The sequence below is a fragment of the Staurois parvus genome, unplaced genomic scaffold, assembly GCF_062004578.1.
Source record: "Staurois parvus isolate SC_StPar_1 unplaced genomic scaffold, SC_StPar_1.0 ptg000053l, whole genome shotgun sequence".
Lineage (NCBI taxonomy): Eukaryota > Metazoa > Chordata > Amphibia > Anura > Ranidae > Staurois > Staurois parvus.
In genome coordinates this window covers 6580669-6605248 of record NW_028317849.1, presented here as the reverse complement: position 1 = coordinate 6605248, position 24580 = coordinate 6580669, and the positions used below count along the sequence as shown (strand labels likewise).

General features: G+C 42.4%; 1 protein-coding gene across 1 annotated transcript in view; it reads left to right on the top strand.

Annotated features, from left to right (window-relative positions):
• The first annotated feature begins 10876 nt into the window (after window positions 1-10876).
• TMEM38A (transmembrane protein 38A) overlaps window positions 10877-24580 on the top strand; it is a 36247-nt gene continuing 22543 nt past the window's right edge. Inside the window, exon 1 of the mRNA XM_089667627.1 lies at window positions 10877-11107. Within this exon, the coding sequence (XP_089523753.1) occupies window positions 10984-11107 (124 nt within the window). The 5' untranslated portion in view covers window positions 10877-10983. The remainder of the gene's footprint in view (window positions 11108-24580) is intronic.

Sequence of the window (24580 nt, the reverse complement as noted above, 5' to 3'; positions counted from 1 at the left end):
ATAGGTGGATCAACTGGTGGTGAGTAACTGCCTGGTTAGTAGCTCAGGACTTTTTAAGCCTTGTATTAGATTCACATCTGGCCCTGAGCTTACAAGAGCTTAAAATCTAAGGTGCCTAACTCCCTTTTATACATACTAGGGACAATTTAGACAGGAGCCAAGTAACCTACCAGCATGACCAGTGTGAGAGGAAACCCACACAAGCACAGGGAGAACATGCAAACACTGTGCAGGTACTGCTTTGGTTGGGATTCAAACTGACGACCCTAGTGCAGCTAGGCAGAAGTGCTGCCCATTGGAAATACTGTAAAAGGAAAGAATGCCTCCTTACATCATTGGTCTGTGGGATAAAGCCCAGTTACATTGGAGGTCATTGGAAAGAATACCCCCCTTTAAATTGCTAGTCAATTGGAAGAATTTCTTCTTACATGGGTGGTCAGTGGGAAGAATGTCTTCTTGTATTGGTGGTCAGTGGGAGGAAAAAAACCCTACACTGGTGGTCATAAGGTGATGGTGATAAGAATGCAACCTTACAAAGCATACCCTCTTATATTGAAAGTCAGTGGGATAAAGTCCAACATAGATTTGTGTCCAGTGGAAAGAATGCTCTGTCCCATTGGTGGTCTCTGGGAAGGATACAGCCTTACAGATAGCTAAAGAGATCATTGGTGTCAGTGGTTACTTGACATATAAGAGGAGTCATTCTATGGTACCCCCACTGTGTGATGTCAGTGCTGAAACTATGCAAGCTCTGTTGGGTGGGATATTAATTTTCCAAAATGGCTTGCATGCAGACAATGCAGTACCTTACTAACTACAACTAGGACAGACCACTGCCAATGCCATGCACTTGCTGTACCACTGACTATGGGTTAGAAAACCTTAGTCACATATGCAAAAGTGGATAAGAACACTAAAGGGTGCTAATATTTTGCGGTCTGGTATTGATTGCAAGCTCTCACAAGCAGGCTTTCCTAACCCCCTTGTCTTGAATTCGATTGTATCTGTACCAGGGGCGGACTGACAACTCATGGGGCCCTCGGGCAATAGGGGATCATGGGGCCCCTGTGTCCTTGCCCAAACTCAAAAAAGCCTATGAAAAAGGTACCAGGGGCATCTCATGGGGCCCCCTACTGACCCCGGGCGCTCGGGCAGTGCCCAAGTTTCCAAATGGTCAGTCTGCCCCTGATCTGTACTCTCTCCCTTGAATTTGTAAAGCACCGCCCAAACTTTCAGCATTATATAAATCCAGTAAAATAATAAATAAAATAAAATAATTTATTATTTTAAAAATAATTTAAATTGAGAAAGAAGGTAGATTTTATATAGTCCGTCACCTATGTCAAAATATTTTTCCTAGTCATGCAAGAGGTAATAAAGGTGCATATAAAATTTGCAGTTCCTGTTTTATTTCCATTTCCCACAGACGTGTAAGATTTGTATTACATAACGCCGCAGACTGTCATGTGCACCATTTCTGTGTCTCTCTGATGCTGTCCTCTGCAGAACACTTAAGCTTCTTCTGTTCCTATAACTGTTGCCTGAGCGTATTTTGATCCACGCAGCTGTTTTTGTCAATAAGAATGAAAAAAAAAAGGCAGTCTATTCCGAAGTGCAATAGTAGAGGTCACTCCACTACTTGAAGTTGCAGTTCCTGCACCTGTCGACAGCCAAACGTGGTATACTACTGAAAATGTAATAAACATGAAAAATGCATGTACTACTTTGTGAAGGTTTCAGTGTCTTGTGAGTAGTTTGTGAAAGTGCCTGTCTATACTCTTCAAGAGGACAGTTGTAACAACATTACTAAATTAGACAAAAGTATACTGGCAACTAAAAACAAAAATCTGTTACTTTATTGAGGGTGAACTCCAGCCAGATATAAAACCAATAAATAGATTGTGTGTTCCTTAAAGTGATATTTAAAGGCCTAATTTTTTTTTTTTAAATAACAAATATGTCTATACTTACCTGCTGTGTGTAGTGGTTTTGCACAGAGCAGCCCGGATCCTCCTCTTCCAGGGTTCCCCGCTGGTGCTCCTGGCCCCTCCCTCCTGTCAGGTGCCCCCACTGCAAGCAGCTTGCTATGGGGGCACCCTCTTCTCTGTATGTTCATTCACACATGGAGCCGTGGCTTGGCCCCACCCCTCTCTCTTCTCATTGGCTCACTGGCTTTGATTGACAGCAGCAGGAGCCCCTGTCTCAGCCAATGAGGAGAGGGAGTCCCGGGAAGACTCCAGTTCACATTGCTGGATTGAGAGGGGGCTTAGGTGAGTATTAGGGGGGCCTGGGGGAGCTGCATGAAGGTAAAAAACCTTGAGCTTTTACAACCACATTAAAATCATTATAGCCTAAGTTTGTTTTTTTTTTTTCGTTTTAAGTCTGCATAAGGCACTGTGCTTACATTCAATGGGAAGTGTCCCTTGTGCTTGTGACTGCTGCCTTAGTTGGAATCCAAAGTCCTCTGCTACCTCCCCATACCCCATGCTGAATTAATCTTCTGGTGCTACAAGGGTTCATACAGTTGCTGGACCTGTCATAGGTTTTCTTTGTGTGTTGACTATTCCTGCCCTTTCTACCCCTTCTCCATTCATAGAAGCTGTACTGTAGCTTCCATCAATGAAAAGCGATCAATTAATGGAGGAGGGCCCTTCATTTATCCATACATTCTCCATTCATAGAGCACTTGTTATTGATGGAAGATATAGTACAGCTTCTGTGAGTGGAGAAGAGAGGTGGAAAGCATAGTCTGCACTCTATGAGTGCCTTTGACAGATCCATTGGCTATATTAAATCCCACAGCACCAGAAGATCACCACTGCAAGGGTATTGGTGGTGGTGGAGGGGATTTTTGATTTCAACTAAGACAGTAGCCACCAGCACGAGGGATACTTCACATTTAATGCAAGTATCATCCCTTGTGTAATCAGGTGCTTGGCTAAGATTTGAGAGTGAATGAAACCCTGGCTGCAGCTGCTCCCTGAAGTTGCTGCCCTGCAGTGCTGAACTGGTTAATGGCTGTTTCCAGTGAGAGGAGGGAGTTGTTGATGAGGAAGAGTTCAATAGATTGAGTCAGGCAGCACTGCACTGTGGGAACTGTAGTCCAGAGGAGAGACTCTACTGTGGTAATCACTAACTTTTAAACTACATTATTCAAAGAGAGATTTCCGGGAGATTAGAAAGAGCTACATTTTCCCAGACTGTAGAGGGAATAACTTGCTGCATAGGAGACTGTAGAGTGCAGATTGCTGTCCAGTGGGTGCCATTACTTGCTGCATATTGACAGATACTGAGTCCTGATGTGCTGACAATTAGAGTTACCTGGGTGCAGAGCAGAAGGACGACTAATCGCTGTGTGTGTGACTAAATTGTGAGCTGCAATATTGCTGGAACTGGTGAGCTGCCGCTGCAGTGATTTAGCATCTGCTGCTAGAGAAACCGAGCCCTTTAGGATCTGACTCTACACCTACCTAGTAGCCTTACTCGCTGCCTGCAGGTTTCACTTACCTGATAGAAGTCTGAATTGATGAGGTCAGCCTCTCTTGTATCTCCAACCCAGGCCCTACTGAAGGTGGAACAGATGGTGCCAAGGGACAGGAGAAACACGAGTGCCTGCGGATGTTGATTGCAGAGCTTGCGGCTGGAGGTGTAACCTTGGTAAATCAAGCAGGGCATCCAGTCATGAACAGAGTAGATGCAGGAACGGCCAGCTGAGGTTATGGAAGCACTCCACTGGAACTGCAAGATCTGGGTACGTAGCTTGCCGGAACTTCTGATAAGCGTGAAGCCGGAACACACCATGGCAGCCGGAGCTAATATAATAAATAGCCAGGATAAGCACTCGGCAGAACTGTAGAGCCAAACTGGAGCCAGAAGAGTAGTCAGAGTAATAGCCAGGGTTAGCAATGAGCAGGCGATGAGGTACCGAAACATCAGACAGCAACGAGGTCAGGAGGAAGCCAGGATAAGAAACCAATGAGCAGAAGCATAAACAGAATCCAAGAGCAGGTCAATGGCAAGCCGGGTCAGTAACGGATACATACAGGATACAGCAGGACACAGGGAATTAGCTGAAGACCAGTCAGCACTGACAGAGAGTAAGAGCCTCCTTTAAATAGTCCATCTGGCGCCAGAAACTGTGGGTACGCTACCGCATGCATGCACTCGTGTGCTAGCATTCTTGCGTACATGCGCGAGCCTATGCTCATTTTTATTAGGAATGAGTCCAAGCTCATTTCTATGCGCGATGTTGTGCGTATGCTCATTTCTATGCAACAGTCGCCGTACAGAAATTTCCTTACAGGTTTCACTGGAACTGTACTTAGGTGTACCACTGGGAGAACTGGGCCCAAATTCTAGCCAGCTAAAGAGACAGGACTGAGGACTGCCTCCCCCTTAGCTACTCCACAGAGACCATTGCCTATTGCTTAGTTCAAGAGGTACCTCTCAGGTGACATTACACCACATCGTAGTCATTCTCATAGAGTGCACTCTAAACCAGTTATAGTATTCTTATCTACACTGCAGTAATTGCTTATACATACTGTTTATTGGTGACTTTGCTGAGTTATGAGTTGATTTCAGTCTAGTGGTGCAGAACACTATTCTAAGTTACTATGGCATAGTAATTATACTGTCTAGCAGACTGTGCCCGAATCTACTATCTTTTTGCAGCAAGGAACCCAATCAACCAAGCAGCTCCTGGGGTGGAGCAGCACTACTGTACAAGTGTGTTGATTAAAAAAAACAAACAAAAAGCACTAAACTTAAGCTTTAATTGTGTGAGTACCAGAATTGGTCTTGATATCTGCCTCTCAAAATTCACTGTTCAGCATGACAAAGAGAAGGTCTACCACTGCAAAGGGTTGTTCACAGCAGCAGTATTTACTACTGCAAGGCCTGGTGTGCAATGTGTAGGCAGCGATGCACATCAAACTGTAACCTTTTTTTTTGTTAGAACGTTATTGATTAGTGATATTACATTTAGTTCTATTGTCTGCAGTAATGTGCTAAGCTAAAAAAAAAAAAAATGATTGCATGCCGTACTTTTTATCAGCACACACCACCGCAGCATGATTGTATGAATTGCCATGCTAGAAAAAAAAACGCTTTTTGCCTTGTCTGTTTAGTTGAACTGCATTTAGCAAGGCTGCCCAGTGCAGCCCAATGCATTGGATGTAAATGGGTCCTAAGCTTTGTTAAAAGGCAGCATGCTGAGATAAGGAGAGAGCAGAGAGATTGACTTGTCAGTGTGGAGCTGTTCCTTCATTGTCCAATCAGGAACCCAGACACTGACATAAGTTATGCTGCCACAGTCCATATACAATACATATACATATAGTGTATATATATATGTATATAATATGTATAGTATATTTTCTCACCTGTTTGTGTAGCTGCTTGCTGGGTGTCCAGCTTTAAGTGTTCCATCACAGACTAGACCAGGAATAAAAAAAGAAGCATTGACATCCAAACTGTGGTAGCCCTATTTCATAAATTCTGTATAATCATAATTTTATAACCTTTCAGGCTTTGTTCACATCCACATGTTGCAGTCATGCTCATTGAAATGTGTGCTTGACCATACATTGGTGTGTTGTGGAGCAATTCATTTTGGGAGTTCTGGTAGATCACAAGCTTAATAATGGCATGCAATGCCAAGCTGCAGGTTCTAAAGTGAGCAAAATCCTCTCTTGTAATAAAAGAGGTATAGACTCCAGAGAGAGAGATATCATATTACCCCTGTACAAATCATTAGTAAGACCTCATCTGGAATATGCAGTTCAGTTTTGGGCACCAATTCACAAAAAAGAACATTGGGGAACTGGAGAAAGTACAGAGAAGGGCAACCAAACTGATAAGAGGCATGGAGGAGCTCAGCTGAGGAAAGATTAGAGGAACTGAATTTATTCTCTCTTGAGAAGAGGAGATATAGGGGGGATATGATCAACATGTATAAATACATCAGTGGTTCGTATAGTGAACTCGGTGTAGAGCTATTCACCCTGAGGTCATCACAGAGGACAAGGGGACACTCTTTATGTCTGGAGGAAAAGAAACTTAATCTCCAAACACGAAAAGGTTTCTTCACAGTAAGAGCTGTGAAAATGTGGAATAGACTCCCTCAAGAGTTGGTTCTGGCCAGCTCGGTGGATTGCTTTAAAAAGGCCTGGATTCTTTCTTAGATACACAGAATATAACTGGATACTAACATTTACAGGTAAAGTTGATTCAGGGAATATCCAATTGCCTCTCGGGGGATCAGGAAATAATTTTTTTCCCTGCAGGAGCAAATTTGCTCATGCTTTCCTGTTTTTTTTTTTTGCCTTCCTCTGGATCAACTGTGGGTTTAGGATTATAACTTTTTTTCTTTTTAATGGTTGAACTTGATAGACTTTTGTCTTTTTTCAGCCAGACTAACTATGTAACTATGTAATATGTAAATGGCATCCCAAGGCACCTCCACAATGGGCTGACAGGATGGAAATGGACTGAGACAGTTATCTGTTTAATTATTGTCAAACTTACTACTTTGGTTTACTATTTCAGTAAAATACATATTTTAAATATTACTTTGGGAACAATTTCACTTGAAAATATTACAATTCTGATCAGACGCTCTCATGAATTACACTGCATAGCCAGAGGGGGACACCACTTCTCAGAACCTGCAGCTTTGCTGCTACACTACCTGTCTTACATGCTGCTAGCATTTGAAATGCATTAGATGAGAATCATCCCAGTAGTGTGGCCTGTCCTTTGTAACCCGCCTTATGTAAGTGGCCAGATCAACTCACACTCCGGCATCTATTGCCTGATATTGTAGAAAAGCCTGCATGGCTTACAGTACTGTCAAGCTCACTTGCTGTCTGATGTTTGGAGTACAGCAGGTTATAGGGATTTAATATAAAGAGTATCATACAGAACTGAAGACATCTGAGTGTAGTTTGACCACAGGTATTTTTTAAAATGTGCCTCATGATTGGTGTTCTCCACTTGTTCACCATAATCTGATTTGTATTATACAATTCAGACATAGAATCATTGACTGACAAATGATCACAGTTTTGTTGTGTGGAAGGAACAACAAACAGGTGCACCCAGTCACGTTTGACAGCTCAGCACATATACAGTACATTGTGTAGATGCAAATACTCCTCCAAGTTGTACAACCTGCAAATACACTGTTGGAATGAAATAGCACGTAGGTGTAGAACTGGAGGTATACTGCTTTATATTATTGCCACCATAGAGGAAAGGGAGCCTTCATGTCAATTAACTAAAGTATATGTAATTGTTAAATTCACATGTATGCTTAAAGTGTTACTAAACCCAGGATCCTGCATTCACTATATCTGGTCTCCCACAGTACACACAACATGGAAATTGTCATCAGCAGTTAGAGCAGTCTTGTGACTTATATTAGTCTCCGGCTAAGCACTGGTTAAAACTTTTCCCCTGATTGTCCTATGAGGCTGCATAACCCCTGACCTCTGTCTGGACAGTGTTGATTGGGTTCGTGCTGATCACATGCATCCTTCCAATAAAAAAAAACAACTCTCTAGCAATACACACCAAACTGAGCATGTGCAGCTTGCCCTCCAGGCTCTGTTTTATCAGCAGATGTATTGGGGACAGTAGAAGAAGGGGAGGATCAGAGCAGACAGGATCAAACAGCCTTTTTACACAGTGCAGAGGATTAACCCCTTAGGTTCCACAGTGAGTATAACAAGCATATACATACTGATTTTACTGTTGTAGGTTTAGTAACACTTTAACATGTTGTTTTTATTATTTTTCGCAATACATTTTATTGTGTTCTAATAAAATAATTTTAGGTAATATAAAAAGTACAGTTGGGAAATGTCCATCAGAAGCAGTAGGGATTGGTTGAGCAAAATCACATAACACAGTGTTTATTAGTGCAGAACAAAGAGTAACAAGGCATAACATGAATGGGTTAATTATAATTTTCACTCATCAAAGCAAAGAAAATGGAATTATTCCATCTGTCTGAAACTGAGGGAGTAGAAGAAAAAAAAAACAAATGGGGAAGGGGAGGGGGTTAAGAAGGTAAATATGAAAAGAGTAGAAAAGGAAAAGATGGGTAATGAAAAGAAAGCGAGAGAAGAAAAAAAGAGAAAAAAGGGGAGGGGGGACATAGAGCTTGGAGTCAGTGAGATGTGATAACCCATATGGAAGAAAAATATATTTGAAATATATTTGAAATATATTCTTCCCAAATATACTGACAAATATTTGAAATACTACAATTTTGGCCATATTCTATATATATATATATATATATATATAATATATATATATTATATATGTTGAAATGCGTTTTTATTACAAAATATATGAAAAATATTTTTAAAAATACATTTCAAATATACTGTATGTCTTTAAAAATACAAATCTCCATTTTTGGAATGCTTTTACAAATATATGTAAAAATATATGTTAAAATGACTTTTTTTATATGTTAAAAAAATCTGAAGAATATATTTAAAAAATATATATATTTTTAAAAATAACAGCATCCTGGAAACTGCCATACCAGTATCCTGATCACCTCCATACCTCATGCTAATGTCCTTATCAGGGGTGGACTGACAACTCATGGGGCCCCTAGGCAATAGGGGATCATGGGGCCCCTGTGTCCTTGCCCAAACTAAAAAAGCCTATGAAAAAGGTACCAGGGGCATCTCATGGGGCCCCCTACTGACTCGGGGCCCTCGGGCAGTGCTCGAGTTTCCAAATGGTCAGTCCGCCCCTGCTCCTGATCACTGCCATACAACATACAAGTGTCCTGATCACTGCCATACAACATACAAGTGTCCTGATCACTGCCATACCCCATACAAGCGTCCTGAACAATGCCATATTCCATACCAGCGTCCGGCATTTTAGGATCTCAACTGATCAATTTTCAAATATATATCCCATAGTTTGTAGACTATAGCTTTCACGCAGACTAAATAATATAAACTGTTTTGGGATATTTTTACACCAAAAATGTAGCAGAATACATTTTGGCCTAAATTTTACTTTTTTTTATTTGCAAAATTTTATAACAAAAACTAAGAAAAAAAACGTTTTTTTCAAAAGTTTCAGTATTTTTTTCATTTATATAGTAAAAAATGAAAAAACCCAGTGGTGATCAAATACCACCAAAAGAAAGCTCTATCTGTCTCAAAAAAAGGATAAAAACTTCATATGGGTACAGTGTTGCATGACTGAGTAATTGTCACTCAAAGTGTGACAGCGCTGAAAGCTGAAAATTGGCCTGGGCAGGCAGGGGGTGAAAGTGTCCGGACTTGAAGTGGTTAAGCCAAGATAAATGTATGAGATAAAAGTTTATTGTACAATGTAATATCTGACAAAATATGTGATGCCAAAATATGGGGTTGCTGATGCTGACACGGTGAGAATCATATGGTTCTGTAACACCACATAGAGAGGATTAACCACTTGACCTCCAGAGGATTTACCCCCCTTCCTGACCAGGCCATTTTTTGCATTACGGCACTGCGTAATTTAACTGACAATTGTGCGGTCATGCACTGCTGCACCCAAATGAAATTTTTGTCCTTTTTTTTCTCACAAATAGAGCTTTCTTTCGGTGGTATTTGATCACCTGTCCGTTTTCTATTTTTGTGCTTTAAAAAAAAAAAGCCTGACAATTTTTAGAAAAAAAAAATATTTTTGACTTTTTGCTATTAAACATGTCCAGTAAAAAAAATTTAAAAATCAAATTTTGTCATAAATTCAGACCAAAATGTATTCTGCTACATGTGTTTGCTAAAAAAAAAAAAACCCAATACGTGTAAATTAATTGGTTTATGTGAAAGTTATAGTGTTTACAAATGGCGGTATATATACTCGGATTTTTTTTTTTACTAGTAATGTAGATCAGCGACTTATAGTGGGGCTGCGGGACTGCGGCTGGCATTCTGACACTGGGGGGAACTGACTTGGTGTCACTGAAGAGAGAATAAATTTAGTTCCTCTAATCTTTCCTCATAGCTGAGATCCTCCATGCCTCTTATCAGTTTGGTTGTCCTTCTCTGTACTTTCTCCAGTTCCCCAATGTTCTTTTTGTAAAATGGTGTCCAAGACTGAACTGCATATTCCAGATGAGGTGTTACTAATGATTTGTACAGGGGTGATATGATATCTCTCTCTCTGGAGTCTATACCTCTTTTAATACAAGAGAGGATTTTGCTCGCTTTAGAAACCGCAGCTTGTTATTGCATGTCATTATTAAGCTTGTGATCTACCAGAACCCCCAGATCCTTCTCCACCATTGATTCCCCCAGTTGTACTCCCCCCTAGTATGTATGATGCATGCATATTCTTAGCCCCCAAGTGCATAACCTAACATTTATCAACATTAAACCTCATTTGCCACATAGTTGCCCAATTAAACAGTGCATTGAGGTCAGCTTGTTGGTTGGAGACATCCTGTAAGGACGTTATTCCACTGCACAGCTTGGTGTCATCTGCAAAGACTGAAATGGGATTTTTAATCTCAGACCCTATATCGTTTACAAATATATTAAAAAAATAATATTGTTACGTAGTTTTGGTAGATCTAAGGTTGATTGTATGGTCAGATTGTAACGTGTATTGGTGAGCCAAAGTGTGGATACTAATCCAATGTTACCATTTGAGAAAAAGAGTAGAGAGGACAGGTCTTGAGGTCACTTAAAGGAGGGTTTTACTTGGATGACGAGGAAGTCCAGCTCGTAGTTATAATTGTATTCTATTTTCCTGTCCTCCCAAGCAGCAGAAGAGGAGGGGCCTGCTCCACTCAGTCAGCTAAATATAGTGATCACAGCAGAGGTTTTATTTTTGCAGTAGTAGAGGTGGGCGTGGGGAAGGGGACACCCATACGGTCTGCTTGTCATCCAGCTCAGATCCCTGTGCAGCGTGCTGTCACTTCATCAGCAGGGCCAGCTTGGGACGTACTGGAGCACCATGGAGCTGCTGTCATCTCTCAGCCTGGAGGATCTGGCTGTATCCTTCTCCAAACTGCCCGTCTTCCCTCTCTTTGATGTGGCTTATTATATCATCTCCATCCTGTACCTCAAGTATGAGCCAGGTGGGTGTTTGCTTCCACAGAGCTCTTGCAATTGTTTTAGTTTCATGTGCTGCATAGCCTCCCCGTGTTCTCGGTAAGATTTCATAGAATAGTACATTGAAGGGACTAAGGTTGGAATGTGCTTCAGGTGAATACATCTCTACAGTTTACCTTTTAAGGATGAAGAAGAGGGGAGATTTACTAAAATTGGAGCAGATTCTGAAGCAGCTGTGCATGGCAAGCGATCGCCTTTAGCTTCAGTTTGTTCAATTGAAGGGGGGTATTAAACCCAAAAACCACATTGTATTATTAGATGTGGTGGCTATATTCTTTTTCTCTCCTTTATTTTCTCCTTGTGATTCAACCAGTAAGTCTGTTAATTTTCAACTTCCTTTAACAGACCAAGCTGTCCAACAACAGTGGCAGTTAGAAGGTTGAGACAAACCATTTAACACTTACAATGGTCAGCTTTCATGTATGTAAAACCTTTGTCTCAAAAGGAAAGAAAAAATGGTTTCTGTAACTGATTATAAAGTGTTACTTGGAGCTCAGCTTTGATTTATTAGTCAAGTCCATCTACTGTAAATCTGCTAATTTAATAATACCCTCTCCCCACATTGACAATGCTGCTGTCCAAAGGTGTCTCCATTGCTCCTACATGGTGTGTAGACACTCTGGGGTTTATTTACTAAAGTTATTGAGTGCAATATCTGTCTCGTTTCTGCATAGAAACCAATCAGCTTCTAACTTCAGCTTGTTCAGAGCAGTGCAGTGGCTAAATGGTTAGCACTTCTGCCTGGCAGTACTAGGGTCATTGGTTCAAATCCCAGCCATGGCTCCACCTGCCTGGAGTTTGCATGTTCTCCCTGTGCCTGCGTGGGTTTCCTCTGGGTACTCCTGTTTCCTCCCACACTCCAAAGACATGCTGGTAGGTTAATTGGCTCCTGTCTAAATTGTGCCTAGTATGTGTATGTATGAATGTGAGTTAGGGACCTTAGATTGTATGCCCTTGAGGGTTAGGGACTGATGTAAATGTACAATATATATGTAAAGCACTGCGTAAATTGATAGCACTATATAAGTACCTGAAATAAATAATTAAACTTTGGCAATAAAACCTTGAAGCTGGTTGGTTTCTGTGCAGAAGTGAACCTGATTTTGCCCTCTCCAGCTTTAGTAAATAAACCCCTCTAAGACAGGAAGTGTGTTACTGGCCAGATCACCAGATGGGAGAAAAATGAAAAACTAATGTCTAAAAAAAGAAAACTAAGGCAGCCATTGCATCCCAATAATTGGTAGTTTGAAATATATAAAATGTTTGTTTCTGGATTTAATACTGATTTAAGCTTTGAACATGAAAACTAAAAGCTGTTAGGAGGGACCCTGGCCCAATGATACTCAATAAGGGGGAAGATTTCACACACACAGTCCTTGAGTTTTAGTTGATCCTATACAGTATATTGTATATAGGTTAGCAGTAAGAACTAGAGACAGTTTCTGTAGGCACTGGTTTCAGATAATATAGCAGACGACATTTGTACAGTGGCTTGGGCCTGTATTACCGGAGGACACCACACCTTCTGCTGGAGGGGAGAAGGTTTTTCGGTTACTGAAACGGCACTCTGATGCTGCTGGCACAGTGCCACCTACTGGACGGAGGAAAACCTGCACCTGCCTACAAGCTAACTGGTTGCCAGACACTGTTGCTACAGATTCTGCCTGCTCCAGTTTTAGTAAATTCCCATCAATATTATAGAACTAAAGCAAACAGGCAAAGAAATTGTTATGCCGGTCAGCAGGCACCATAGAGTACAGCATATACTACTGCTTTGACCAGGGCCGTGGATAAAGGGTTACCATTAGTCCTCCTGTACGAGGCCAAGGCTGGCAGGGGGCCCAGGCAGCTGGGTGCGTGATCGGCACAGTGGGGGAAGGGGGGCAATTACTGAAACTGTTCCTCTGTATGGCTCCTTCTGCAACAGCTGAAAACTGGCTTCTCCTCCTCTCCCTTCCACTGGTTTTCAGCTGCTGCAGAGAGAGCCGTACAGGGGATCGGTTTCAGTAATTTCCTCCCCTCACCGCACCCATCACCCTCCCTTTGCAGCATACATTTCCCCCTGCTGCCCAGGCCCCCATTGTGTCCCCACCCCCATAGCGCCGCAGTGCTGTCAGCTTCCCTCCTCTCCCTACCACCGGCAGCTGCAAGCACACAACAGGATCCTTCAGGATGGAGAGTGGGGGAAACGTACAGTAAATATGTCACATTTACCAACCCCTTCCTTTTGTAAATGAACACAATGAGCAATCAGTAGCAATCACTCACTGTGTTAATTCATAACCGAAGCATAGTGAACTGTGTTTTTTTGGGGGGGTAGGGGGACCTGTCAGGTTGGATGTATGGGGACCTGTGGTTTCTAACAACAGCCCTAACTTTGACAGCACCCCTGGTCACCTTGATCCACTGCTGGATACATAAAACATCTGGACGTCTGGATTTGGGGCACACATGGACCCCCTTTAATTCCCTCAATGCAGTGCATGACATTTAAGTGACTGATATTTTGGGCTAATTGATGGATTACTTACAGTAGAACAATGAGAAAAAAAATATATATATGATGCATTCTGTCATTAGCAGTAGGGGTTTGTTCACACGTCCAGGGGCGGACTGACCATTTGGAAACTCGGGGACTGCGCGAGGGCCCAGGGTCAGTAGGGGGCCCCATGAGATGCCCCTGGTACCTTTTTTGTAGGCTTTTTTGAGTTTGGGTAAGGACACAGGGACCCCATGATCCCCTATTGCCTGGGGGCCCCATGAGTTGTCAGTCTGCCCCTGCACACTAAAACACAAGTGCGCCTGTGTGCGATGTGTAGGGGTGGTTATTTGTTGTTACAAAGCAATGCGCTTTACTATTTTCTTTTAACCTCTTGCCGCCACCTCCCAGTGGCCCCATAAGTGGGTGTTAGGGCCAAGAGGCAAAGGTGACTTCCTGATTACATGATCCGCGTGATTGGCTGTAAAAGCGGTTAACTGATCGGAAGCCTGTCCCTCTGGCTTTCAATCCAAACTGTGGCTGGAAGCTGTCAGTGAGTAGTCAGTGTGCTAGGAGCGCGCAGGGAGCACACTGTCAGCACAGAATCTCAGAGCCTTATGGATGCATAAATGTGGCAGCTGGGAGCTAAAGTGGGTCTAAAGCCTAAACATTTTTTACTTTAATGCATTCCTTTCCTTTTCACACTTAATATAAGTGCATAGAACATCAGTGCATAGCCACATAGTGCATAGCCACATAATATCAGTGCATAGCCACATAAAAAGAAAAAGGTTCTGACTTGGAATGCATTTTAATTCTGCAAAATGCATTTTTTTGCTGCATGAAAATGTAAAAGTATGAATAGGCCCTCAAACCTTTTTAAGCAGGTACAGCAACATTTTTCTTTGTTTTAGAAAAAGGCCCTGTTCACACCCTGTGCCCTGTGCATTTTACATGCCGTGCAATAAAATAATTCCTGCTTGCTGATTCTTGCATTTTCTTTCATCAAAATACACATTATATAGAATACAATGGTAATGCATGTAACATTCACCTAAAATGCACTGCACAGGGGTGAATCAGGACACAGGGCAGTGAAATGAGCGACATTCTCTTACTGCACACTGGATTTTTAAATCCTTTTATTGGGTAGAGGAGGGCAGAGAGGCCCACTGTTTCTTTGTAGTTAGTTGGAGCATAAAACTGCAGGCTGGGTCTGTAAAAAACTGATTAGTGGACCAAGGGAAGTATCCGCTTCAAACACAGTCACCCCCATTCTTCCCCTTTAACTCAGCTCACTAATAAATGAATTAAAAAATATAATTTTATCTAAATCCATCATAAGGGCTTGTTTAAACTTGTGGCCAGGGGTCAATAAAAATAGGGGCTTGAGCCACGTTTTTACTGCTCCTTCCCAACCACCCTTTAACCCAAATACAGCAGCTGGAAGAGGTTGTACAAATGCTGCAGCTGCAGAAAAAATTATCCCCTAAGGGCTCATGTACACTGCAGCTGATAAACTGAGGTTTAGGAGATGTTCAGCGTTTTTTTTCAGCAGCCCCTGAACTCTCCTTAATGATTTCCTAATGATTTCCTACAGTCATTTACAGGCAGTTGAGTTTACAGTCGTTTTTTTGAACACACCAAACTTGCTTTCAGGAGTAGATTTTACCGGTGTTTCAAACGCCAAACACTTGTAAACGTGTGTAAATGCTTGTAAACGCAGTTAACTGCGTTTATAAGCAATTGCGTTTAGAAGCGTTTTTTAACTGTTCCATATCCAGATGCTGTCCAGAGCCTTTTTTCTTCATCAAAAATGCATGCAACGCGTTTTCTATGTATTCAAATGGACCCAGTACACCAGTGCAGTCAGTTCCAGGTTTCGCGTGAAGGAAAAAATGGTAGAATGTGCTGCATTATGCTCATGATGGGATCCATAGTGAATACAACCAGAAAAGACAGGTCATCTCAACACATACTGCTCTCTCTGCTTATACTCTCTATTCCTCTCAAAATGTCTGAAATAGTTAATTATTTACTATATTTCAGTGCATTCTGGGCATTTGGGAAGGTCTCCTGAGGTTATCTTTTAAAAACGCTTCTAAACGCAAACGCGCATAAAACGCGGCTAAACTGACATTTTTTAACCTACGTTTTCCAGCAGTCAGTTTCCATCTTTCAGAAGAGTTTTCCAAACGCCCCGTGTACATGAGCCCTAAGAGAAACAAAAACCTACAGCCCAGTGTTTATTACTGAAGACCTCTGAGCAGAGGTGGACTGACAACTCATGGGGCCCCCGGGCAATAGGGGAGCATAGGGCCCCTGTGCCCTCGCCCACACTCAAACCACACCCAAAAAAGCCTATGAAAAGTACCAGGGGCATTTTTTCTTCATCAAAAATGCATGCAACGCGTTTTCTATGTATTCAAATGGACCCAGTACACCAGTGCAGTCAGTTCCAGGTTTCGCGTGAAGGAAAAAATGGTAGAATGTGCTGCATTATGCTCATGATGGGATCCATAGTGAATACAACCAGAAAAGACAGGTCATCTCAACACATACTGCTCTCTCTGCTTATACTCTCTATTCCTCTCAAAATGTCTGAAATAGTTAATTATTTACTATATTTCAGTGCATTCTGGGCATTTGGGAAGGTCTCCTGAGGTTATCTTTTAAAAACGCTTCTAAACGCAAACGCGCATAAAACGCGGCTAAACTGACATTTTTTAACCTACGTTTTCCAGCAGTCAGTTTCCATCTTTCAGAAGAGTTTTCCAAACGCCCCGTGTACATGAGCCCTAAGAGAAACAAAAACCTACAGCCCAGTGTTTATTACTGAAGACCTCTGAGCAGAGGTGGACTGACAACTCATGGGGCCCCCGGGCAATAGGGGAGCATAGGGCCCCTGTGCCCTCGCCCACACTCAAACCACACCCAAAAAAGCCTATGAAAAGTACCAGGGGTATCGTATGGGGCCCCCTACTGACCCCGGACCCTCGGGCAGTGCCCAAGTTCCCAAATGGTCAGTCTGCCCCTGCCTCTGAGTATGTATCAGGAACAACTTTGGTGTAAATGGCCCAAGACAAACAGGTGTCAAGCAAGTCATTGTAAACACTCCGCAATTTCCATATATTTGTGTGCTTTCAACCGATCAGTGCCCAATGACGCTAAGCCACAGTGCAGCATAAGAACATTGTTATTATTTATTATATATATAGAGAGGATACATTGAATGTAGGACTGGAAAAACAAGGCAATCCACTTCCAGCCTCCTATAGCATTAGCTGATTTTTTATATACTGGAGATTCCCATCACTTTTATTCAGTGCCATAACCTTCTATTCTCTGCTCTTTGATGCAGTTAGTGGATATCGGGATATCGGATCTGACATGGCTGAAAGTACACAAAAAACATGCCTTGTTTGTGAAGCCCAGGCCAATCACTTTGTTCCATAACATTCAGATATCATGTGTACAAGATCTTAAAGTAGAACTCCAGTCCTCCATATTTTAGGAAATAGCCTTCTTGTTGTTGTGTTCCCTTTGTGCATATACAGAGAGTAAAGATATCTTGTCAGTGGGGACACAAACAACATCCTGATGGTGGTCCTGACCCTTCTTCGCTCAACTAGTAAAAGTGCTTTTACTGCCATCTACTTTCCTGTTGGAGATCTCCTTACTTACTGTCCCAGGGACACAATTAGAAATGAGGGAAATCTCCCAAGCTGAGAATTAGACAGCAATAATGATAAATAATAATAATTCTAACCACTTCCAAAGCTAAATAGTTTGCCTAGCTTTCTACTATAAGGGCTCATTCATCAATGGGATTGATTTACTAAAACTGGCGAGTACAACATCTGGTGCAACTGTGCATGGTAGCCAATCAGCTTCTAACTTCAGCTTGTTCAGTTTAACCAAAGAATAAATGGTGAGCACAAGACATAAAAGGAAAAAGTAAAGCAGCTAGCACAACGCGGCATCCCTCTGTCTCCACCAAAACAAAACACTATAATATCAATGTACAGCGCTAATAAAAATGTGTGTTATAATCAATGATGACCAATGTGATAGTTAAAGAGAAAGGAACCATTATAAAAAAAAAGAGAATAGTAAATACTCCAATGAAGAAACAAAATGGACAATATAACAAATGAAAATATATAAGTCCTCTAAATATCATAATAGTCCCAAAAATAGTGATGTGATCAAATCAACAAAATGTAGTGACTTCTGTGACTTCCGCACTGCACCTCCACCATAATGCACTCACCAGAAGTAAGTAGCAAGCAAGCCCACAGCGAAATGACACTAAGGGGTGTTCCTGCTTTTTCCTCCTGCCGGTGACCCGGTTGAAGGTGGGATCTCTCCAGAAGCCTGTGATACACCAAATAAACAATGATTCCCTGTCGGCACCCAGCAATCGCTGAGGAACACTGACAGGGGAGAGGTCTGTATGTAAACAATACAGATCTCTCCCCTGTCAGCACCAGCATGTTGCTTTGTATTGCTCTGGAAATAAGAACAAAAAGAAAGCGCACCAACCTTGTGCATTACCTCAATAAAAAGATGTGATTTTATTAAAATAAGATGTCTACTCACAAATGTGGCAGTATATAAGGCATATACAATCCAAGATAGGAACACTGAAGTACCAGACACGTGCGAATCCCACCAAGAGGGGAGACTCTCAGAGTGAAGTTGACGCGTTTCGAAGGGAGATCCCTTCTTCCTCAGAGCTAACAGAACCAAGAATGCCCTCTTCTATATATATCACAAATAGCACACCCGTAAGAGATTGAAAGAGCGGCTGCATAATGCGTGACAGCCGCGACTTCCGGCTCACAAAGGACGTCAGTACTGGTGTACGGAGGAGAATGCAGGAGAATGCTGAACTTCCGATCTCTCATGGGCGTGCGTTCCATGGGTGGCCTAGATGGTGGCTGGAACGCACTGCACAGGCGTGGCCACCCATCAGATCTCTCACGAGCGTATGCTCCGTGGGTGGTCTAGATGGTGGCTGGAACGCACTGCGCAGGCGTGGCCACCCAGCAGATCTCTCATGGGCGTGCGCTCCATGGGTGGTCTAGATGGTGGCCGGAACGCACTGCGCAGGCGTGGCCACCCATCAGATCTCTCACGGGCGTTTGCTCCATGGGCAGTTTTGATGGCGGTTTGAACACACTGTGCAGGCGCCCCTTGAGACAACCCACATTGGCATGCGTTCCACTAGCATCTGGAGCCACCTCTGTGTTCCTGGTCTTCACACCTACTGCTCATTCTGTAAAATTATCGCCCATCTTACGTAAGAGGTGGTACGGAGATTGCTCCTATCCCCGCCCAACCAACTTCTGTGAGTAGTGAGTAGTTCCTAGTTGCTCCCGAAAAGATTTACTTTTTTTTAAAGTTAAAGTTTGTGCAAGATTTGTAGTGATCCCATAATTATTATCAGTATTAAACAGTTACATTAACCTACAATATCATGTATTTATGTATTGATGGCAATTGTACACACATTTAATGTTTTTATGTTGTTCTATATTGTTCTTTTAGCATGTTTTTGTTTGACACCTATGCCCCACCTCCCTTGTTGTGACTGTCCAGACCATATGGGAGTGCTTACACATAGATTTGTGATATATATACTGTAGAAGAGGGCATTCTTGGTTCTGTTAGCTCTGAGGAAGAAGGGATCTCCCTTAGAAATGCATCAGTTCACTCTAAGAGTCTCCCCTCTTGGTGGGATTCGCACGTGTCTCGTACTTCAGTGTTCCTATCCTGGATTTTATATGCCTTTTATACTGCCACGTTTGTGAGTATACGTCTTGTTTTAATAAAATCACATCTTTTTATTGAGGTAATGCGCAAGGTTGGTGCTCTTTTTGTTCTTATTTGCAGTATTGGTCGGGCTTCCCCAGCTTTGTGTAAGAGCTGCACGACCTTTGATCCGTTGGTGGAGGAACTTCCTTAGTGGTTGATCCATCCACCCACTTCTGATCTGGGTCCCTGGGCGCAGGAGGTGTTTCTGTTTTCACAAACAGGCTAGATCCTGGCCACTGGCAACCAGCATGCATGCAATAGTAAAAAACTCTGATTTATTTATTACAGGTACCTATATAGTGCCGTCAATTTACGCAGCGCTTTTTACATATATATTGTACATTCACATCAGTCCCTAACCCTCAAGGGTCGTACAATCTAAGGTCCCTAACTCACATTCATACATACACATACTAGGGCCAATTTAGACTGGATCCAATTAACCTACCACCATATCTTTGGAGTGTCGGAGGAAACCAGAGTACCCGGAGGAATCCCACGCAGGCACAGGGAGAACATGCAAACTCCAGGCAGGTGGTGCCATGGTTGTGATTCAAACCAATGACCCTAGTACTGCCTGGCAGAAGTGCTTACCATTTAGCCACTGTGCTGTACCCATGCACACTCCACGGCAATGCCCCTGTAGTGGTGATGTCACCTCCTGTCTATACCGACATGTTTTTTGATTGGATACCGCCAATCTTAGGCTAGGTTCACACCTATGCAGTTTGCGTTTGATTAGTTTCTGCAGTGCATTTTACAGTTCATTTTGCGTTTTTGCCCATGCGTTTTTTACGTTTTTGATGCATTTTGCGTTTTGTTTAGACATTTTTTTTACCTGTTGCTGGGCAGATTAAAACGCAAAATGCATTAAAAATGTGTCCAAAACACATCAAAAACATCACTACATAATTTTCTGCAGTATCTCCATTGAAGTCTATAGATCCAAAAACCCAATGTTTTACATTTAAAAAAGTCCCTGACCCCTTCCAAAAAACGCACTGGGTGAAAACGCGGAGATGTGAACCTGTCCCATATGAAATCATGTTAAATGGACTGCTGTGCATATCCGTAAAACGCAGCGGAAAACGCATAGGTGTGAAGCTGGACTGAGAAAGATTGGCGGTCTCCCTTCGAAGCATGTCTGTATAGGCAGGAGGTGACGTCACCACTACAGGGGTACGGCATTAGCAACATTGAAGCAACACAGCTCAGAAGCAACATGCAGCTGGCAATATGGAGTGAGTGCTTTATTGTTATACATGTTATTTAATACTTTATGTTCATTTGTTTGCACAAAGGATTTGTGTGTGAGCGCTGCAGGAATTGTTTCTAGTATTTGATTTGTGCTGCTTTTGGAGGATTTAGGCTGTCCCCTAGCTGGCTGCCCTACAGATCCTTTTGACCACTTGTTTCTCGCCTATTTGCACTTGAGTTATCTATTGTCTAATACCTTCTGTCCTAGGGTGACAACCATGCTGAGCCCCTGTAATGGTGACATCACCTCCTGTCTATACCGACATGTTTTTTGATTGGATACCACCAATCTTAGGCTAGGTTCATACCTATGTAGTTTGCATTTGATCCGTTTCTGCAGTGCGTTTTACAGTGCATCTTGTGTTTTTGCCCATGCATTTTTGATACGTTTTTTTAGAAATGTTTTTCTACTTCTTCCTGTTACCCTAGGGCAGGAAGTGTGTAGGACTATATAACACTTTCTTCTTTGCTCCATAACAGGGGAGGTGTTTTGTAGTCCAGGAGAAAGCAGGGAACAATGTTAGTTGATAACAGCCCAGATGCAGAGAGCACAGAATGATATCAGCTCACACGATTTCTGGCTGGATGAACAGCTATTTATTGCATTTGTTGGACAGATATAAAAAGGCACTTTTCAATGGTTTATTTTATAGACCAAAAGAGAGCAAGTAAGAGAAATGTAGTTTGAATTTGCACACTCTTTAAAGCTGAAGGTTAGTTGTAGATATTTTGCACAGTCACATTGGGGTTGTTTTACTAAAACTGGAGAATGCAAAATCTGGTGCAGCTCTACATGGTAGCCAATCAGCTTCCAACTTCATCAGCTTGTTCAGTTAAGCTTTGACAATAAAACCTGGAAGCTGATTGGTTTCTATGCAGAGCTGCACCAGATTGTGCACTCACCAGTTTTGGTAAATGAACCCCATTGATCTAACTTGGAGCGATGTAAGTATGCCTATACCATACCTGCAGGATCCCTATGGAAGCTGAACATCCTTACTACAGTGATTGCTGCGGCTCCCGGGGCCTGTGCTGAACGGCTGCCCTGCGCAATACATTCAGAGAACACTTTGGGGGGGATTTACTAAAAGTGGTGCACACAGAATCAGCTGCAGCTGTGTATGGTAACCAATCAGCTTTCAGTTTTTATTGTCCAAGCTGAATTGAACAAGCTGAAGTTAGAAGCTGATTGGTTACTGTGCACAGCTGCACCAGATTCTGTGCAGGGCACCCACTGCATTTTCTCAATAAATGCAAATTGTTCTGAGCTTTGGCTGTACTTCTCCTTTAAAGATAGGTTTTTACACTGCTCTTTTTTATAAACAGTATGCAACATAGGTAGGTGGAGGGGCAAAGCAATGTTTTCAACAAGACTTTTATTTATTCTGTACTTCCACTAATCAGAGGGGACGTTGGGAGGGGAGGACAGGAGAGTCCATGACCAACTAATAATAAAGTTGACGTTTGCATGGAAACTCATTACTGAGTGGTGGGATGGTATTAGAAGGAAAAGGGATATTTTTTCTTGGGAGGCACCATGTGTGTTGCTTACTTTTGACCCCTGAACTCTGTGTGTTACTTACTCATGTACATTACGCACTCCTGACCCCTGAACTCTGTGTGTTACTTACTCATGTACATTACGCACTCCTGACCCCTGCACTCTGTGTGTTACTTACTCATGTACATTACGCACTCCTGACCCCTGAACTCTGTGTGTTACTTACTCATGTACATTACGCACTCCTGACCCCTGCACTCTGTGTGTTACTTACTCATGTACATTACGCACTCCTGACCCCTGCACTCTGTGTGTTACTTACTCATGTACATTAGGCACTCATGACCCCTGCACTTTGTGTGTTACTTACTCATGTACGTTACGCACTCCTGACCCCTGCACTCTGTGTGTTACTTACTCATGTAAAGAAAAAACTGGCAAAGAAAAACCTGGTCACCTACCCAGGTCTATAACTGGCTTTTTAAACAGTGAACATGGAAGGCGTCACAAAGTAAAAAATAGGATTATCCAGTTCAACTTGCCAGGCCTACCCCAGTCTAATAATGGCTATTGTCGGCAAGGAACATGGATAAGTATACCTTATCAAAAGAAGGGAATAAGAAAGCCAGTTCAAACTGCCAGCCAGTTAGCCAACTATCAAACACCAAATTAACCTGTCTAAGAACATCCGTTTAAAAATAGGGGTTTAGTTAGCACACATTTGCAAATACATACGTAAGCCACAGAGCCACATCACGGCACCCTGAGTATCTGTGGTCCTAACTCTATAAATCTCGAGAGTCCTCACAATGGAGGCACATGCATTTAAATGTTTTTAAACGCATGTTCTTAGACAGGTTAATTTGGTTTTTGATAGTTGGCTAACTGGCTGGCAGTTTGAACTGGCTTTCTTATCCCCCTCTTTTGATAAGTTATACTTATCCATGTTCCTTGCCGACAATAGCCATTATTATACTGGGGTAGGCTGGCAAGTTGAACGGGATAGTCCTATTTTTTACTTTGTGACGCCTTCCATGTTCACTGTTTAAAAAGTCAGTTATAGACCTGGGTAGGTGACCAGTTTTTTCTTTGCATGTTAATTTTGGAGGTTCAGTGGGTGCATTGGACACCCTGGCTGCCGTTGTGCTACATGCTGGGTGTCAGGTGCGCTCCCATGACCTTAATGAGGGGTGGGCTCCCTCAGGTTCACCTGCCCTTGTTTCTATCCATTTAAATGCATGTGCCTCCATTGTGAGGACTCTCAAGATTTATAGAGTTAGGACCACAGATACTCAGGGTGCCGTGATGTGGCTCTGTGGCTTACGTATGTATTTGCAAATGTGTGCTAACTAAACCCCTGTTTTTAAACGCATGTTCTTAGACAGGTTAATTTGGTTTTTGATAGTTGGTTAACTGGCTGGCAGTTTGAACTGGCTTTCTTATCCCCCTCTTTTGATAAGTTCTACTTATCCATGTTCCTTGCCAACAATAGCCATTATTATACTGGGGTAGGCTGGCAAGTTAAACTGGATAGTCTTATTTTTTTACTTACTTACTCATGTACATTACACACTCCTGACCTCTACACTCTGTGTGTTACTTACTCATGTACATTACACACTCCTGACCCCTATACTTTGTGTGTTACTTACTCATGTACATTACGCACTCCTGACCTCTACACTCTGTGTGTTACTTACTCATGTACATTACACACTCCTGACCCCTATACTTTGTGTGTTACTTACTCATGTACATTACGCACTCCTGACCTCTACACTCTGTGTATTACTTACTCATGTACATTACACACTCCTGACTCCTATACTTTGTGTGTTACTTACTCATGTACATTACGCACTCCTGACCTCTACACTCTGTGTATTACTTACTCATGTACATTACACACTCCTGACTCCTATACTTTGTGTGTTACTTACTCATGTACATTACGCACTCCTGACCCCTGCACTCTGTGTATTACTTACTCATGTACATTACACACTCCTGGGCCCAGCACTCTTTGTGTTATGTACTCTTTACCCTCGCACTTTTTGTGTTACACACTCCTGACCCCTGCACACTGTGTGTTACTTACTGCTGACCATTGAACTTTATGCATTACACATTCCTGACCCTTCCACTCTGTGTTACTTATTCCTGACCTCTGCTGCACCTGGTACATTATGCATCGCTGCACTTGTGCATTATGCACTCTTGACTCCTGCACTCTTTGTGCTTTGTACTCCTCAGTTGTGCATTATACACTCCTAAGCCCTGAACTGCTGACCCCTGAACTGCTGATCCCTGCGCTCTGTGCCTTACACATTCATAAAATCTGTATTCTAAATGCTCTTTGCTCCTGACCCCTGCACAGTGTAT